General features: G+C 45.9%; 1 protein-coding gene across 1 annotated transcript in view; it reads right to left on the bottom strand.

Moving 5' to 3' along the window:
* ARF3 (ADP ribosylation factor 3) overlaps positions 1–18,999 on the bottom strand; it is a 38,528-nt gene extending 19,529 nt beyond the window's left edge. The window contains exons 1-2 of the mRNA XM_044284584.1: positions 18,924–18,999; positions 3,148–3,344 (exon numbers count right to left, since the gene is read on the bottom strand). Of these exons, the coding sequence (XP_044140519.1) occupies positions 3,148–3,295 (148 nt within the window). The 5' untranslated portion in view covers positions 3,296–3,344; positions 18,924–18,999. The remainder of the gene's footprint in view (positions 1–3,147; positions 3,345–18,923) is intronic.
* Between the last annotated feature and the right edge of the window lie 588 nt (positions 19,000–19,587).

Raw genomic sequence — 19,587 nt, 5'->3', positions numbered from 1 at the left:
GTGTCCAGCCCGCCTTCCTTGCACTGTCTAACCGCCGCCCCCAGCCTCTCCTCCCTCTCCTCCCCCTCCCTCACGCCGAACGAACTCTCGCACAGGCGCAGTACCCACTGAGGGCTGCGCCTGTGCGATCAGCAGGAGACTGAGGGCAGCAGCTTCATCTTCGTCACTGGGCATGCGCCGAGCCCAGTGACGTCCGATGCTCGCTCTTCCCTCAGTCAGCAGGGAAGAGCGAGCATCGGACGTCACTGGGCTCGGCGCATGCCCAGTGACGAGGATGAAGCTCCTGCCCTCAGTCTCCTGCTGATCGCACAGGCGCAGCCCTCAGTGGGTACTGCGCCTGTGCGAGAGTTCGTTCGGCGTGAGGGAGGGGGAGGAGAGGCTGTGGCAGGCTGGGGGCGGCGGTTAGACAGTACAAGGAAGGCGGGCTGGGCACTGAAAGAGGGGCGGTACTGGGCTCTCTAAGAAGAAAAAAACGCCCCTCTGGGCACCTTCAGGACACATTTACATATCAATCAAAGTCGTTTTTTGCAGTAACTGCTGGACGGATTTCAAGATAAAAGAGCACAGCCTAATCCAGGTAAGCTGTGCTTCATGGCTGCTTTAAAATCGTTTTTTGGCTTAGGGGAGGTGACAGAATCCCTTTAAAGGGAATCTGCCACCAGGAAATTCACTGTTAAACCAGACACAATGCCTTGTAGGGTCAGCTCAGCTGAATGTACAGGTGCATCTCAGTAAATTAGAATATCATCGAAAAGTTAATTTATTTCAGTAATTCAATTGAAAATGTGAAATTCATATATTCTATAGATTCAGTACACACAGAGTAATCTACTTCAAGTGTTAATTTCTTTTAATGTTGATGATTATGGCTAACATCTAATAAAAACCTAAAAGTTTGTATCTCTAGTATCTCAGAAAATTACAATACTGTGAAAAAGTTCAGTCTCGTACACTCATGGTGTCACACTCTAATCAGCTGTAATCAATACAAAACACTTGCAGAGGTTTCCTAAGCCTTTAGATGGTCTCTCAGTCTGGTTCAGTATGCTACACAATAATGAGGAAGACTGCTGACTTGACAGTTGTCCAGAAGACAGTCATTGACACCCTCAACAAAGGAGGGTAAGCCACAAAAAGTGATTGCTAAAGAAGCTGGCTGTTCACAGAGTGCAGTGTCCAAGTATATTAATGGAAAGTTGAGTGAAATGAAAAAGTGTGGTAGAAAAAGGTGCACAAGCAACAGGGATAACTGCAGCCTTGTAAGAATTGTCAAGAAAAGGTCATTCAAGAATTTGGGGGAGATTCACAAGGAGTGGACTGCAGCTAGAGTCAGTGGTTCAAGAGCCACCACACACATACCCAAGAAATGGACTACAACAGTCGCATTTCCATTCAATAGAGAATCTATGGGGTATTGTCAAGATGAGAGACACCAGACCCAACAATACAGACGTGCTGAAGGCAACTATCAAAGCAACCTGGGCTTCCATACCACCTCAGCAGTGCCACAGGCTGATCACCGCCATGCCAGGTTCCTGCATAGTCAATTTGCCTGGACCTGTCAGTCTAGAAGGAAAGGGAGGGTATGGCAAAAGAAGTGGGAGGAGCAAAAGTGCACAGAATTGTTTGGGCCTGCCCTCAGTGCACTTAACTGCTCATTTGCATACGAAAGCACTTGTTCTTCAGAACGGATCATTAAGGGTACTTTCACACTAGCGTCTTTGTTTTCCGGTATTGAGGTCTGTCCTAGGGGCTCAGTAATGGAAAAAACTGATCAGTTTTATCCTAATGCATTCTGAATGGAGAGCAATCCGTTCAGGATCATTTTTTTTTTTTTTTTTTGGCATGCTGCAGTTTTCTCTCCGGCCACAAATCCTGAACACTTGCCGGAATGCCGGATCCGGCATTCATTTCCATTAAAAATACATTAATGCCGGATCCGGCCCCAAGTGTTCCGGCAAAATGGATCCGTTCTTTCCGTCCACGCATGCGCAGACCATTAAATCTGTGAAAAAAATAAATACCGGATCCGTTTTTCAGTCTCACAAATGCATCCGTGTGAGTCCAGAAACTGGAACTGCCTGCCAGAATCCTCTGCCGCAAGTGTGAAAGTAGCCTAAGTGAAAGATATCATTGCATTCAGCTGAGATAGACCTACAAGGCAGTGTGACTGGTTTATCAGTGAATTTCCTGGTGACACTTCCTTAAGGGTACATTCACACGACGGCATTTACAGGTCTGTTCTGCAAAACCCAGATCTACTTATTTTAGTGGAGCCACAAAAGATGCGGAAAGCACACAGTGTGCTTCCTTTCCACAGACCCGCAAAAAAAAGATACAGCATGTCCTATTGTTGTGCACAATTGTGGACAAGAATAGGCATTTCTATAATAGGGCTGGCAGTGTGCATTCCGAAAATGCAGAAGGCCCTTGGCCGGTATCTGTGTTTTGTGGATCCACAATTTGCGGACTGCAAGACACATACGGTCGTGTGAATGTACCCTAAAGACACATATGTTAAAGGGAATCTGTCAGCACATGCACATACATTCAGTATTAAATAAAGAGTACTGCCAGATTCCTTCTGTTCTGCGGATTCAAACGTTTCTGACCCCATCCAAATATGTGGTTCCATTGCAGACGAATCACATCTATTCTGATATGCAAATGTTGTTACCTGTCAAGCACCAGGGTTGTACTGCGCGTGCGTCAATTCCTGAAGCGACAGGACATGAGCAGAAACACAGGGCCGGGTGGGATTACTTTGCACCGCCCACGGCTGGGCGGTGCTACCCACGATACCGGGCAGAGCTTTTGGTGTGACGAGGAGCAAGACTGCTGCCCTCGTTGCACTAAAGAGCTCATTTGCATATCAGAATTGACACGATTTCTCAGCAACACGGCCACAGATCTGTACGTTTCTATCAACAGAATAGAAGGAATCTGACAGCGCTCTTGGATTAATACTGAGGTCTGTGCTGCCAGATTCACCATACAGACACTACATATTTATTGTCATTTTGCCAACAGTTTTGATTTGAGACAAGGCTTCATTGCAAAGACAATGATTTTTCTACTTCGGATTACGCAGCCAATGAAGTGCACTTTATATCGAAACACAAAGATTTAGCGTCCAATGTGCTGTACCTATAGTTGGGATTGTGGTCACGATCTCTCCAAGCTTCAGTTTGTATAATATAGTGGTCTTTCCAGCAGCATCAAGTCCCACCATGAGTATTCGCATTTCCTTCTTTCCAATAAGGCTTTTCAGCAGATTTCCAAAGATGTTTCCCATGGCTCTGTTCTCAGGATGGTATTATCAGGTAATGGCTTGTGCTCTTCCCCTGAAATAACATAAAGCACATGAAACAAGAAGAGCAGAATACAAGAAATGGACTGCTGCAGAAATGTCAGGACTAGGGGCAGATTCACATGGTGTGGTCGAAGTTTTTGGGCACAAAACCAATTCACAAAAGTGTGATTACACAGCAAATGGTGAAAACGCCCAATGGCACCCTACAGAACGATGAGGGAAAGGGGCATTCACACAATTGTATCCGTTTTGCGGTGTGCATCCCCCACTTTTCGTGGGTCCAATTGAAAAGAATGCCTATTCTGGTCTGCAAAACAGAGAAGAATAGGACATGTTCTATAATTTGCGGTTCAGCTACACGGATGACATCTGTGTGCGTCTGCATTTTTTGCGACCCAAATTAATGGGTCCTTATGCGATCCGCAAAAAATGCAAATCAGAAGCGGAAGGAAAATAGGGTTTGCTACATCTGCATTAGCACACACATTACTCAAAAAGCTAATTGGGGGTTTACTGTAAAGGACCCTCATTCACAGGAAGTGGCTCCATGACGAACTGGCCATAGACCTTTCAGGGAAATTTCCTGGTGGGCCAAAGCCCAGGGATACCAGAGCTCTCCTCATGGAGAGCTGCCCTCATGAATTTAACTGTATCACCATCCTCAGGATAGCGATACAGTTCAATAGTGCAAAGCAGGTGACAGTATTTTGTGCTGTATTGCACTATAGTATTGCAGGTTCTGCCTACTTCTGTTGGCCCTGCCTTCTGTCAATCTAGATCGCCCTACAACATGGGGTCACTTTTAGGTTTTTTTTCCAGGGCGGATTTAAGTTCCCAGTCCGTCCCTGAAAGTGTCTCAGACTACAAAGAAACTGGCACATCCATGCATTATTCAAAAGCGACTAGGTAATGCTTAATTTTCACTGCAGTGCAGCACTGGATAGGTGTTATGTGTGTCTGATCATGGGGGTCTGATCACAAGAACGGGAGTCCCATTATCTGCTTAACTGGTTGCCAACCACCAGTTGACTAGATATGTTTGGGCAGTCAGCACATATCTCATGGACATTGGCTAATCATGCAGCTGGGCTCCCTACAGAGAAGTCAGGGATGGGTTTTCACCATCTCTATCTTCCCCATTACACTAGATAAAGTGTTCAACAAGAGCTGTGCATAGCAATCAAAAAGTGGCAATGGTGCTTTCTGCTTTCGTTCCACTGGTCATGTGATCACCGGGGGCCAGGTATCTACATGAGCTGCTGTGTCTTAGCAGACCCAGACCAGCTCTGCAGTGAAGTTGTACAGTGCTGTACAACCTCTCTGGAGACTGTATTCCCTGGGACTACCATGTCATCCCCAGTTCCAGGAGAAATTCAGCAATAAAGAAAAATATCCCCCAAAGGTCTTGTGTGACCCCCTGGGGAAGGGGGGGGGGGGGGGGAGTGCAAAGTGTCAAATACAAAACAATAAATAAAGACACAATAAAAATAAATGTAAAAAAAGCCACGTCACACTGCAGTTTCTAGCCCCGCCCCAGGCGACCATAACCTATACATCCGCTTGACTATTATTGAAAGGGAACGTAATTTTAAAAAATAGTTTAGTTTGTGCATGCACAACCAGCTGTTCCATCACAATGTGGGAAGGGGACACCCATTCTCATGATTGGCGGAGGTCCCAGCGGTCCGACCACAACAATCAGCTAGTTATCCCCTAACCTGTGAATAGGGTATAGCTTATAGACCCGGCACAACTCCTTTAAGGCCTCTTTCACATGGCCGTCATGTGTGAGGGCCGGATAGGATGCGGGTGCGTCGCGGGAAAATCGTGCGAGTAGGTACGCAATTGCAGTCAGTTTTGAATTCCAATGTTCAGTTTTTATCGCGCGGGTGCAATGCGTTTTGCACGCGCGTGATAAAAATACCGACTGTGGTACCCAAACCCGAACCCGGACTTCTTCACTGAAGCTCGGGTTTGGGATCGGTGTTCTGTATATTTTTTTTTTTTCCATTATAACATGGTCATAATGGAAAATAATAGCATTCTTTAATTCAGGATGCTAAGTAAAAGGTCCATTGTTGGGTTAAAAAAAAAAAATAAATTAACTCACCTTATCCACTTGATCGCGCAGCCGGGCTCGTTTTCTTTCTTCTTCTTGCAGGACCTGGCTGGAAAAGGACCTTCGATGACATCAGCGCAGGTCCTGCTGAATGAAGATACAAATCTTCTATCTTCATTCAGCAGGACCTGCGCTTATGTCACCGCGCTCACCAAGTGGTGAACGCGATTACGTCACCAAAGGTCCTTTCGCAGGTCCTGAAAGAAGGAGCAAGAAGAGGATGCCGGCTACACTATCAATTGGAACAGGTAAGTTAATTTTTTTATTTTTTAACACCTCAATCTACAATTTACTAAGCATTCTGTATTACGAATGCTATTATTTTCCCTTATAAGCGTGTTATAAGGGAAAATAATACAGGGAATACACGTTAATGGGGTCCGGGGTTGCTTTCATCCCTATCAATTCCTAGCAACCATGCGTGAAAACCGCACCACATACCCATTCATTTCTATGAGGCCTGCGTTGTGTGAAAAACGCAGAATATAGAACCTTCTGCGATTTTCACGCAACACACAAATAATGCGTGAAAATCACCTCTCATGTGCACAGCCCCATTGAAGTGAATGGGTCCGGATTCAGTGAGGGTGGAATGCGTTCACCTCACGCATTGCACCCGTGTGAAAGGGGCCTAAATGTTTCTGAAAGCCCTACCAGCCCTCTGCTTAAGTTAACGGGGTTATCCTGGAAAAGATAATGATGACCTATCCTCAGGATAGGTCATCATTATCACATCAATGGTGTTTGGGTCCGAGGACCTCCGCCGATCAGCTGTTTTGGGTAGCCAGTGCTCAGCGGAGCTCTGTTGGGTGATGCATGCTACCAGCAGCTTACCAAGCACAGTGCTGTACAGTGTATAGTGGTATTGCAACTCAGCCCCATTGCAGTGAATGTAACTAGGCCACGTGACCGATGTACAGTGACATCACTGGCCTCTTTTAACAACTGATCTGCACGGATTTGATGTTGATGACCTATCCTGAGGATAGGTCAATATCTTTTTCTGAGTAACCCATTTTAAAAGCAAAAAGCAGCTGACAGACTCCCTTTCTAGATTTTTGTTTCTTCAGTTCTGCGCGTAGATAGTTTTCGGAGGTGTTGTGTGCATCAGACTCTGCTTGGGTCAGAATTTATCTGTTCCATATATCAGGACAGCCTATATAAACATTTATTGTAGAAGGAGCCAGTGGTGTTACAATGTGGTATCAGCGGAGTGTGCAGACTACTTCTAGTAATAACTGTACTCAGTCCTGGTAAGATGTATGGGATGTGATGGGAGGAGAATGGCGCTTATACAGAACAAGTCCATCTACACATGGCACATGACAACTGGATCCCACACAGTTCTACAGGTGATCTCTTCGTCTGGCTCAGAAGAACCACTGCTCGCCCGGCTGCTGTGGTGTTATGTCTAATACTTATCAGAAAATATATTATAATATTGGCTTTATTTCTCACTGTTATGGCTCATGCACACGACCGTGTGCTGGCTGTTGTCGTATTGTGGCCCGCATACGGCGTATCCGCAATACACGGGCACCGACCGTGTGCGTCCCGCATCACGGACCCATTTACTTGAATGGGTCCGCAATCCGGGAGATGCGGAACGGAGGCACGGATCAGAAGCACTACAGAGTGCTCCCTTGAGTTTACTGTACGGAGACGGATCGCGGACCCCATTCAAGTGAATGGGTTCGCGATCCACACGCAGCTGCCCCACGGTCGGTGCCCGTGCATTTTTCAAGGACAGGTTACCTTTCAGTAACTTCAGTGATAAGTAATTCTTGTTTCCGCTGCTGGATTAACCCCTTAACAACCCATGACTGATATATCCGCTTGTTCCCCCACCATGATGGATAGTGTGGGCACTGCCTAATTTCCTGTTTGGAAAACAAACAAATGCGAGGCGGCACTGCTGGTATGTCCAGCACTATCAGGTACAAAACGTAAAACTGTGTGACCCAGTCAGGTGGTTGCAATTATCAGTGGTGCTCTGCTATCAGGAAAGTCCACAGTGTAGCATACGACAATCCATATAGTAGATAGAATAACGATAGCGGCACTCTCAGAGATGTTTCAAAAATGTCTTTATTCGTACACTTCAGATAAAAGTAGACAGGGGGCACTGCCTAATTTCCTCACTAAACTGTGGTGGAAGCTGAGCTGTAATACACAGCCAGCTTCCCGCTGCAACTGCCAGGATTGGAGCAAGTGCTGACCTAGGCAGTTTAACCTCTTAGATGTCACGGTCAATAGCAACCAGTGCATCTAAAGTATATGACAGCAAGATCCCTCTGTCTGGCCATCAGTACCCTAGAAAAGTAAAAATACTCTAAAGGAGTACTTTTAGCCTAGTGAGGAATACAAAATAAGAACCTGGGTGTCTGTGGGCCAAGAGTTAAAGGGTACCTGAACCTATGGTGAAAATGCGATCATGCAGCCACGCTTCTCAGAAAGTTTCACCTATTCGGCGTTCCCAGCATGCAGATTACGGATCCACGGAAGGTATACAGGATCTTTACTGAGAAGCCGAACAAAGCAGCTGAAACCAGACAATATAGGGCAGTGATGTTGAACCTTTTAGAGGCTGAGTGCCCAAACTGCAACCCAAAACCCACTTATTTATTGTAAAGTGCCAACACGGCAATTTAACCTGAATACTATAGTTCAATATAGTATATATTCCATGTACTTTATCATTTAGCTATTAAAGCCTGCCTACATTTCATGTGCTGCCTGTGCTGTTCATAGTGCGCCCTGCGCTGATGAATGGCAGGAAAAGTCTAAGGCATATTGGTACACCATAGACTTTTTTCACAGTGCGGGTGCCTACAGATAGGGCTCTGAGTGCCGCCTCTGGCACCCGTGCCATAGGTTCGCCATCACTGATATAGGGCATCGGATAAGCACTGCTGCACAATTGTGGTTTCACCAAAGGTTTAGGTCGCCCTTACTTAGATCCTGGAAGGGGTAAATGTACACAGCACAGCAGCCAGGTTTAGCCAAGCGATATCAGACTTATACAGGATTATCCACAGTCCAACGTGGTGTATCTGACTTACTATTACCTGGCTGCTGTGCATTTAACCATCCCAGGGTCTTATTAACCTCAGGCCCCCTGCCCAACATCCACTACTGTCCAACTCTTAGGGCTCATGCACACGAACATATGGGTTCCGTTTCCGTATTGCGGACCACATATGCGGATCCGCAATAAACGGACACGGTTCTGTGTGCATTCTGCATCACCGATGCGGACCCATTCACTTGAATGGGTCCGCAAATCCGGAGCGGTGTGGAACGGAACCCCATGGAGGAACAAGCCCTTACTCTGATCACCTTGTTAGTGACTGTGACCAAGAGGCAGATTTACAAGAGGCTGACAGCCCCAGCAGCCGAGCAGTTAAAGGGGTTTTCCTGGATTTTCTTTTAGTGATGACCTATCCTCTGGATAGGTCATCAGTATCTTATCGGTGGGGGTCCGACACCCAGGACCCCTGACAATCAGTTGGTTGAGAAGGCAGCGGCGCTCCTGTAGCCACATGTTGCTCGTTCTTTGGGGTCATGACATGTACTTTTCATTGATACCATTTTGGGGTACATGGGACTTATTAACATTTTTTTATTTATTTTTTAGGTTGAATAGAAAAAAAACATTCTGTTGTTGCTTTGCGTTCCAATTTTTTTTTTACATTGTTCACAGGATGGTTTATGACACGTTATCTTTATTAGCCTCCTGCACACAAATGTGTGCGCCCGAGGTCGTACTGCGGCCCGCAATGCACGAACACCGTCCGTGGGGCAGCAGTAGCGGATCGTGGACCCATTCACTATAATGGGTCCGCGATCCGGCCGTTCCGCAAAAAGATAGGACATGGTCTATCTTTTTGTGGAACGGAAGTACGGGACGAAACCCCACAGAAGCACTCCGTAGTGTATTGCGGATCCGCAATACGGCCACGGAGCGCACACCTTTGTGTGCAGGAGGCCTTATATGGGCTGCGATGAACATGGCAACACCATATATATGGGTATGTGGGGGGTTTTACCACTTTAACAAAATATAAACACTTTTTAAGGAAAAAATTATCTTTTTTTTTTTACAAACTCTATTAAACTTTCATTATTTTTAGTCCCGCTAGGGGACATTACTCTTATAACACCTTGTAAACCCATGCATTACAGCCTATCACTACAATGGTGGACAGGCTATTATGATATGTTCACACAACAGATTTTGAAAATGCACTGATTTTCTGTGCGGTTTTGGTGGGGGTGGGGGTGTTTCATTCACTTCAATAGGAGAAAAAGCGCGGATTCCACTCCAAGACAGAGCACGCTGCTTCTTTTTCTATGCTGTTATTTTCAGTGTGGAAATAAAGGCAACTTCTACCACACATTCAAATGAATGGGAGGCTTTTAGAGCTGTTTTTTGGTGCAGAAAACGCATCAAAAACTGTTGTGTGAGCCCTAGGGCTGATTCTGTGGCACGGTCTAATAGGTATCAGGGTGGATTTGATTTAAATCACTAGTCAGTAAGGCTTGATTTAAATCATAGTTTTCTACATAAAGACTAATTCTTGCTGGTATAACTTATAATATGAAAGTAGATGAAGATTTTTAGAATAACAACTTTTCATATTAGTTTGATTAGGTTGATTCTGTATTCATAGGTTTGTAGAAGTTAGGATTAAGGTCTTTTTCTCAACTCTGTTCATGTTATAACATTTTTGCTGTGAAGAAGAGGCATGTGATCTCTGCTGAGTCAAATTCAGTTTTGAGAACTGCAAAAGTAAACCGAGCATCTGTGATAATATCTTGTAGGCAGAGAAACTGCCCAATAATCTTACAGAAACCTCTGGAAGAGCATGACATTGTGAGTGGATTAATGGAATTTATTTACCAAAAAAATTAAACATATACAGCCTTATTCTACATAATAAAAAAACTAATCTTTATTTCATGATGGAATAACCTTTGGATGATAATATATTTTCCTCAAAAAGCATATATATATATATATATATATATATATTTTTTTTTAACAAATCATTGATTTTTATCCACCCTGATAGGTATACAATCATGGCAGACCTGAGGCATTTGTTAGGCCATGGCAATGCACTGGCACCCTGCAATTCCGTTACTGACTGTGGCATCAAGGCAGTTAAACAGCTAGGAGCAGAGTCATCTGTGATCGAGGCCATTACAGTGAGAGCTTGCCTTCAATCACTGCCAGGCTCCCGCACTGATCTGGAGCGGTGTAACAGTGCAGCCTGGGTTAACGAGATATTTCCATATGGGACGCTGATGGCATATCGCTACTGGGACCCACTCCTATCTCCAGAACAGAGAGCAGCTGTGCGTTTTTTTAAATTGTTCACCGTGGAAAATAAACGTATTGGGTAATAACGCATTCACAACTAAGGCTTCTTTCACACTCGCGTTTGGTGCGGATCAGTCATGGATCTGCACAGATGGATCCGTTCAGGTAATACAACCACATGCATCTGTTCAGAACAGATCAGTTTGTATTATCTGTAACATAGCCAAAACGGATCCGTCTTAAACACTATTGAAAGTCAATGGAGGACAGATCCGTTTTCTATTGTGCCAGATTGTGTCATAGAAAACGGAATCCGTCCCCATTGATTTAGGCTACATACACACGACCGCATGTGTTTTGCGGTCCGCAAAAAAGCAAACAACTAATGACATCCATATTCCATCCGTTTTTTTTTTTTTTTTTTGCGGATCCATTGTATCAATGCCTAAAACGGACAAGAATAGGACATGTTATATTTTTTGGGCGGGGCTATGGAACGGATATACGGATAGCACACGGTGTTATTGAAATGAATAGGTCGGCATTCTATCCGCAAAAAAAACTGAATGGATACGGAAACAAAATACATTCGTGTGCATGAGGCCTTAGATTGTGTGTCAGGACGGATCCATTTGGCTCACTTTCATCAGACGGACACCAAAACACTGCTTGCATGGCGGAATGGTGACTGAACGGAGGAAAACTGATGCATTCTGAGCGGATCCTTTTCCATTTAGGGCATAGCTGATCGGTTTTGGACCGCTTGTGAGAGCCCTGAACGGATCTCACAAACGGAAAGCCAAAACGCCAGTGTGAAAGTAGCCTAACAAAACTGGGATGGTCAGCCGGACTGTTAAGGGGTTAAAGTGTGTAGTGTAATAGTACTGATAAATATGGGACAATAGGTGCAGCGCTGATATATCTATTTACTCATCTTTTATGGTATACTACTGGCTTCAGTGAGCAGCAGACTGAGCTGTAAAATATACATCCTGGTCAGGATCTAAATTATGCATCTAAGATCTGGCACAGATGGTGTGAATGGTGCCCGATCCAGCAAGATGCAGGCAGGTAGTCAATTATTTATAGACCTGCATGTAGCGAGAGCATTATGTTCAAATGCTGAATTAATTTAACAATGCCAGACGTGGTGTTATGTGGCCATCGGCATCTGGCAGAATTAAGCAGAATTCCTGAAAATATCCAGGTACGGGATACGGCAGGAGGCTGTGATGGGACCTCACACTTGCTTTTCATGCATATACAAGGGGGAAAAAAGAGAGAGATCAGCTGACAGATCCTATCTATTTCTATGGGACTCAAGCTGATGCCAAAGGCCCCCATATCCATTACTGTACGGCTGGCCAAATCCACTGAGCGCGGGATGCCAGCAGGGCTACACAGTGGATGGAGCGGCCTGCTTCCGGCTCAGTCCATTGTTATGGTGGTTGCCACAAATGGCTTATCTTCGGGGGTGGCAGGTGTTGGACCCCCCCCCCCCCCCCTTCAAAAGGGTATTCCAAGATTGACTTATTTTTTAGATTCCCCCCTGAAGCGCAGTGAAGACGGACAGAAAATCACGGAGCAGGAACCAAGCAGAGGGGAGCAGGTCAGCATTCTTCCCTTCAAAGGTTCAACGGGAATAAAAAAAAAATATATATATATATATATATATATATATATATATATATATATATATATATTATAATAAGTCAATCCTGTTAAACCCCTTTGAGGATAAATTCACACATAGCAAATTTGTTGCAGAAATCCAGGGACAAGCATCCACATTCAGATGGATGGGACTCATTTTTAGTAACAGACATTTCTATAACAAATCTGCCATGTGCGAAAACAGCCTCAGGCCTCATGCACACGCTGCATATTACCTGCAGATTTGCTATGGGTAGGTATATAAAGAATTCAACAGGCAAGTGGATGAGAGTCTCAAAAATCTCACCTACACGTTGAGGAAATATTTCACGCTTAAACTGACTCACGGAGCAGATTCCAGAACTCAGAGTGTCAATACTTTCTGCAGATTGTCTTTGTGGATTTCATCTTTTGCAATGGACTGGATGAAATTCAGGGCAAATCCAATACAATTTGCATGCAAAACATGCACATTTTGGATTTGTGAGACGCAGCAAAATCTGTGAGCAAATTCAAGTGAAAAATCCACATCAAGTAAATTCAGGTGTGCACAGTCTTAAAGGGGTTCTCCAGTGACATAATTAATTTTTTTTAACTGCCCAGAGCACCCCAAACAATGGATTTTTGCCCCATATGCTTGTTTCTCATGTCCCTTGTTCTAGGCATCACTGCATCCTGGCCGGATGTTCACATGGCTTACTTTTCCTTCCCCTATTCTTGGCATCACTGCATCCTGGCCGGATGTTTACATGGAGAACTTCCTGTTTTCATCAGCTTCCTGTTGGAGTTTCTTACCAAACCCAGCATCCTTTGCTTGTAAAGTTTCTCAGGGCTTGTTTCACCTGCCACAAGGTTCATCTCCCCTCTCCATGTTAGCTAGGTGTAGCAAGTCCTGAGAAACATTACAGATTAAAGCATGCTGGGATTGTTAACAAGATCCAACAGGAAGCTGATGAAAACAGGAAGTTCTGCATGTAAACATCTGGCCAGGATGCAGTGATGCTAAGAACAGGGACAGGAAAATGCAGACATGAATAAGGTATGCGGGCAAGGATATGGAGGGTTGGGGACCTCTGGGCATATAAAAATTTTATTATAGGAATGGCAAACCCCTTTTTGTAGAGCTCCAAATAATTAATCACTACTGTTTAATGAAAAGCTATAGAACTTTCCAACTTTGTGTCAATTTCTCACCTTCTAGCAGTTCAGTTTATGGGTTTACATCTGTTCACAGCTGAGGATGTGCTACAATGCATAAGGCCCCTTGCAGACGAGCATGTCCGGATTAGGTTTTGCACGCATGTGATAAAAAACTGAATGTGGTACCCAGACCCGAACTTCTTCACTGAAGTTCAGGTTTGGGTTCGGTGTTGTGTAGATGTAATTATTTTCCTTTATAACGTGGTTATAAGGAAAAATAATAGCATTCTTTAATACAGAATGCAAAGTACAAGGTCAATTGTGGGTTAAAAAAAATAAAAATTAACTCACCTCCTCCAATTGATCGCGTAGCTGCCGGTCTCCTGTTCTTTCTTCAGGACCTGTCAAAAGACCTGTGGTGACATCACTGAGCTCATCACATGGTCCATCACCACGGTATCGCAGATCTGCAAATGCGGTCCGCAATACGGCCACGGAGCGCACACCTTCGTGTGCAGGAGGCCTTATATGGGCTGCGATGAACATGCCAACACCATATATATGGGTATGTGGGGGGTTTTACCACTTTAACAAAATATAAACACTTTTTAAGGAAAAAAATTATCTTTTTTTTTATAAACTCTATTAAACTTTCATTATTTTTAGTCCCACTAGGGGACATTACTCTTATAACACACTGATATACCTTGTAAACCCATGCATTACAGCCTATCACTACAATGGTGACAGGCTATTAGGATATGTTCACACGACAGATTTTGAAAATGCACTGATTTTCTGCGCGGTTTTGGTGGGGGTGGGGGGGGTTCATTCACTTCAATAGGAGAAAAAGCGCGGATTCCACTCCAAGACAGAGCACGCTGCTTCTTTTTCTATGCTGTTATTTTCAGTGTGGAAATGAAAGCAACTTCTGCCACACATTCAAATGAATGGGAGGCTTTTAGAGCTGTTTTTTGGTGCAGAAAACGCATCAAAAACTGTTGTGTGTGGGCCCTAGGGCTGATTCTGTGGCACGGTCTAATAGGTATCAGGGTGGATTTGATTTAAATCACTAGTCAGTAAGGCTTGATTTAAATCATAGTTTTCTACATAAAGACTAATTCTTGCTGGTATAACTTATAATATGCAAGTAGATGAAGATTTTTAGAATAACTTTTCATATTAGTTTGATTAGGTTTATTCTGTATTCATAGGTTTGTAGAAGTTAGGATTAAGGTCTTTTTCTCACCTCTGTTCATGTTATAAAAATTTTGCTGTGAAGAAGAGGCATGTGATCTCTGCTGAGTCAAATTCAGTTTTGAGAATCTGCAAAAGTAAACCGAGCATTTGTGATAATATCTTGTAGGCAGAGAAACTGCCCAATAATCTTACAAAACCTATGGCAGAGCATGACATTGTGAATGGACCATGTGATGTGACGTCACCACAGGTCCTTTAGGCTACTTTCACACTTGCGCTTGATCGGATCCGTTCTGAACGGATCCGATCATATTAATGCAGACGGAGGCTCCGTTCAGTACGGATCCGTCTGCATTAATAACTTAGAAAAATTTCTAAGTCTGAAAATAGCCTCGGACGGATCCGTTCAGGCTTTCAATGTAAAGTCAATGGGGGACGGATCCGCTTGAAGATTGAGCCATATTGTGGCATCTTCAAACGGATCCGTCCCCATTGACTTACATTGTAAGTCTGAACGGATCCGCTCGCCTCCGCACGGCCAGGCGGACAGCCTGAACGCTGCAAGCAGCGTTCAGCTGTCCGCCTGGCCGTGCGGAGGCGAGCGGAGCGGAGGCTGAACGCCGCCAGACTGATGCAGTCTGAGCGGATCCGCTCCATTCAGACTGCATCAGGGCTGGACGGAGGCGTTCGGGTCCGCTCGTGAGCTCCTTTAAACGGAGCTCACGAACGGACCCATGAACGCTAGTGTGAAAGTAGCCTTAGCCGGCAGCTCATGATTAAAGAAGTAAGAAGAGACCGGCTGCTACGCGATCAACAGGAGGAGGTGAGTTAATTTTTATTTATTTTTTAACCCTCAATTGACCTTCTACTAAGAATTCTGTATTAAAGAATGCTATTATTTTCCCTTATAACCTTGTTGTAAGGGAAAATAATACAGTGAATAGACGGTCATCTTAGCAACCTTGCGTGAAAATCGCACCGCATCAGCACTTGCTTGCGATTTTTACGCAGCCCCATTTACTTCTATGGGGCCTGCGTTGCGTGGAAAACGCACAATATAGAGCATGCTGCGATTTTCACGCAACGCACAAGTGATGCGTAAAAGTCACCGCTCATGTGCACAGCCCCATAGAAATGAATGGGTCCGGATTCCGTGCAGGTGCAATGCGTACACCTCACCCCCACACCTCGCCCGTGTGAAAGGGGCCTAAGACTCGCAAATCCTTGGTGATACATTTCAGATTTTAGGGACAGGAGAGATATTTGTTTAACCCATAGGAGACATAGTTTCTTCATGATGTAATATGGCAAAATGGAGGAACGCTAACTTTACAGTTTCAGCAAAAAACTGTTATCTGTCCCCTCATGAAACATTATACAATCTTACAATGCATCTCTGCTTGTAGTCCTTCAGTAAGAACCTACCCCCGGTGGTCATGTGGTGGACACCCAGGTGCCTGGCTCGTAACACTTCCACTACAGTTATCACAGCTGAAAGAACACAATGATGGTTTCTATTCAATGATTTGATCGCTGCGAGGGACTGATATGAGATGAAACTATATTAGGCTACTTTCACACGTGCGGCAGAGGATTCCGGCAGGCAGTTCCGTCGCCAGAACTGCCTGCCGGATCCGTCAAAACGTATGCCAACTGATGGCATTTGTAAGACTGATCAGGATCCTGATCCGTCTTACAAATGCATTGATATGCTGGATCTGTCTTTCCAGTGTCATCCGGAAAAACTGATCAAGCATTTATTTTTTTTAACCTTTTTTTGGTCTGCGCATGGAAGGACAGATGCGGCACTCCGGTATTTTGAATGCCGGATCCGTCACTAATACATTCCTATGCATTCAGGCAAGTGTTCCGTTTTTTTAGCCGGAGATAAAACCGTAGCATATGCGGTATTATCTCTGTCCTGATCAGTCAAAACGACTGAACTGAAGACATCCTGAACAGGTTGCTCTCCATTCAGAATGCATGGGGATAAAACTAATCAGTTCTTTTCGGGTATAGAGTCCCTAGGACGGAACTCTATGCCGGAAAAGAAAACCGCTAGTGTCAAAGTACCCTTAGAAAATTGTCAAATTTTTAAGAATAAGACTTTCATTTGCTGAAACAGTATGGAAGGTCTGCATACTGACGACAAGGAAATATAGGGTAGCCCAAGCTGCGCTGCTTGGCACAATGGGGCAGGTTTATCAACCAACCTGCGCCAAAATTACATGTAAATTAGAATGGTATGTGGTAAGTTTGGCACAACGTCAGTGTTAACTCCAAAAAGAAGGATTCACATTAAAACAGTAACCTGCCACAAAGAGTGGACGTGGTTAATAAAGCGGCATTATGACCGTCACATTTATGAACGTGTCATCAGAAAAGGCTCAAATACAGGCGATGTCGTAAGCATACCCCAGACAGGCGAAACTCGTGAAAAGTCGAATGCTGTAAGTGAAATTGCAATTTTTAGTTAACAAGTCGCTTCCTGCTATTCTCCCTCCAGCTGGTGTAAAAACGCCGCAACTGATGGAAAATGTCACAGCTGTCGTCAAAATGTCACATATGCGCACTACGTCTTATTTATTATGCTCTGTACGACATCTGACAAATTCCATCTCCAGCTATGTTATGGCGCAAATTACACCCACATTAATAAATCTCCCCCTACAGTAGGTTTCCAGAGATGGACTACTACTCCCTATCACAAATCGTGTGCAGACTACTTCTCCATCCTTCCAGTCAGGTGATCAGCTTTCCTTTTGCACACGTCCGTTCCATTATATTAAACTGGAAGTTTAGCGTAGAAGCTGCTCTACCAGTGTAACTGTTTTTTTTCCTTCGGACCCGGACGGCTCAGGCACAGGTTCATCAACTGTTCTGGTGTTCTTACTATAATATAATAAATATCATATCTTTACACAGAACATTCAAGACACTAAAGCAGCACCAGGAGCATATACAACTAATGATGGTAAAGTGCTGATTACTGATAGGACCAGGTCCAGGGCCTCCAGGCGACGTGGACGGCACAGCCCGCGAGCAGGCGACGTGGACGGCACAGCCCGCGAGCAGGCGACGTGGACGGCACAGCCCGCGAGCAGGCGACGTGGACGGCACAGCCCGCGAGCAGGCGACGTGGACGGCACAGCCCGCGAGCAGGCGACGTGGACGGCACAGCCCGCGAGCAGGCGACGTGGACGGCACAGCCAGGGAGCAGGCGACGTGGAGGGCACAGCCCGGGAGCAGGCGACGTGGAGGGCACAGCCCGGGAGCAGGCGACGTGGACGGCACAGCCCGGGAGCAGGCGACGTGGACGGCACAGCCCGGGAGCAGGCGACGTGGACGGCACAGCCCGGGAGCAGGCGACGTGGACGGCACAGCCCGGGCGCAGGCGACAAGGAGGGCACAGCCCGGGCGCAGGCGACAAGGAGGGCACAGCCCGGGCGCAGGCGACAAGGAGGGCACAGCCCGGGCGCAGGTGACAGGAGGGCACAGCCCGGGCACAGGTGACAGGAGGGCACAGCCCGGGCACAGGTGACAGGAGGGCACAGCCCGGGCACAGGTGACAGGAGGGCACAGGTGACAGGAGGGCACAGCCCGGGCACAGGTGACAGGAGGGCACAGCCTGGGCACAGGTGACAGGAGGGCACAGCCTGGGCACAGGTGACAGGAGGGCACAGCCTGGGCACAGGTGACAGGAGAGCACAGCCTGGGCACAGGTGACAGGAGGGAACAGCCTGGGCACAGGTGACAGGAGGGAACAGCCTGGGCACAGGTGACAGGAGGGCACAGGTGACAGGAGGGCACAGCCTGGGCACAGGTGACAGTGCCTAAGTGATGTGGCATCTGCACTAGTCACTGGCAGGCACACCGTCACCCATGAGGCAGGCTGTGCCCTCGGTATTCCTTCTCCTGACAAGGTTACGGATGCATTACGTGTGCGGGATACGGTACGTGTGCGGGATACGGGCTCCTGTCATTGTGGTGTTCGCGTCTTACAGCAGACCCTGAAGAATGGTACTAGGTGCTCATAAGATGGAGGCTACAGCCTGTGCCCCATGCGTGGGCGACACACACATCCATCCCTACTCTGAATCCATGGAAGAAACAGACGCTGAACGCTGCCATATCGATGACTCGTCCCCATGTCTGTCAATTCTAGCACCTACCTTCACCTCTCCTTCTTCTCCCTCACCTACCGCAGCGACTCTTCTATCCTCTCCGACCGGAAGCACCCTGCCCAAGTATCGCGAGACTTCTCTTTAGCCTCTCCAGGTTTCTCTATCGGCGCTGCGGGAAACACTCGCGAGAATTCGCCTGGTCTCCACGGCAACAGATGCAGCAGCGCTCTCCTCCATTCTGCTGCAGGAATGAGTGGGCAGGAGGCCTGGTCCTCACATGAAGCCCTGATGTCTAAAAGAAATCACCCACACATCCCTTAGAGCTGTAACACAGAACACCAGCCAAGATATATAGGTTTTCTGCTTCATGTAGCATTGTATGAAGTCATTGGTGACCATGTGGTCCCCTGTATAACGCCTTCACTTCATGGCTAATAATTAGATTCATCTCAAACAACCATCATTTCATCCTAAAAACGAGTCTTGTTGAGGAGACCTATCACCTTCCGTAAACTTTTCTCCATTTACCCCTTCAACATTATTCCTCAGAACCTGATCCCTTCATCCAACCAGGGGCAGATCTGGCACTTCTGTTGCCCCAAGCAAAGTTATATTGCACAGCTAATCTCCACCCCATCACACCGCTAATATGTGTCCACCTACACAATATTATGTCCCCCTGACACAATGATACCCCTTTATGTGCCTCCAA

Source organism: Bufo gargarizans, chromosome 3 (assembly GCF_014858855.1).
Source record: "Bufo gargarizans isolate SCDJY-AF-19 chromosome 3, ASM1485885v1, whole genome shotgun sequence".
Classification (NCBI taxonomy): domain Eukaryota; kingdom Metazoa; phylum Chordata; class Amphibia; order Anura; family Bufonidae; genus Bufo; species Bufo gargarizans.
The sequence above is the reverse complement of the archived record's forward strand: the minus strand, read 5'-3'. Positions and strand labels throughout refer to the sequence as shown.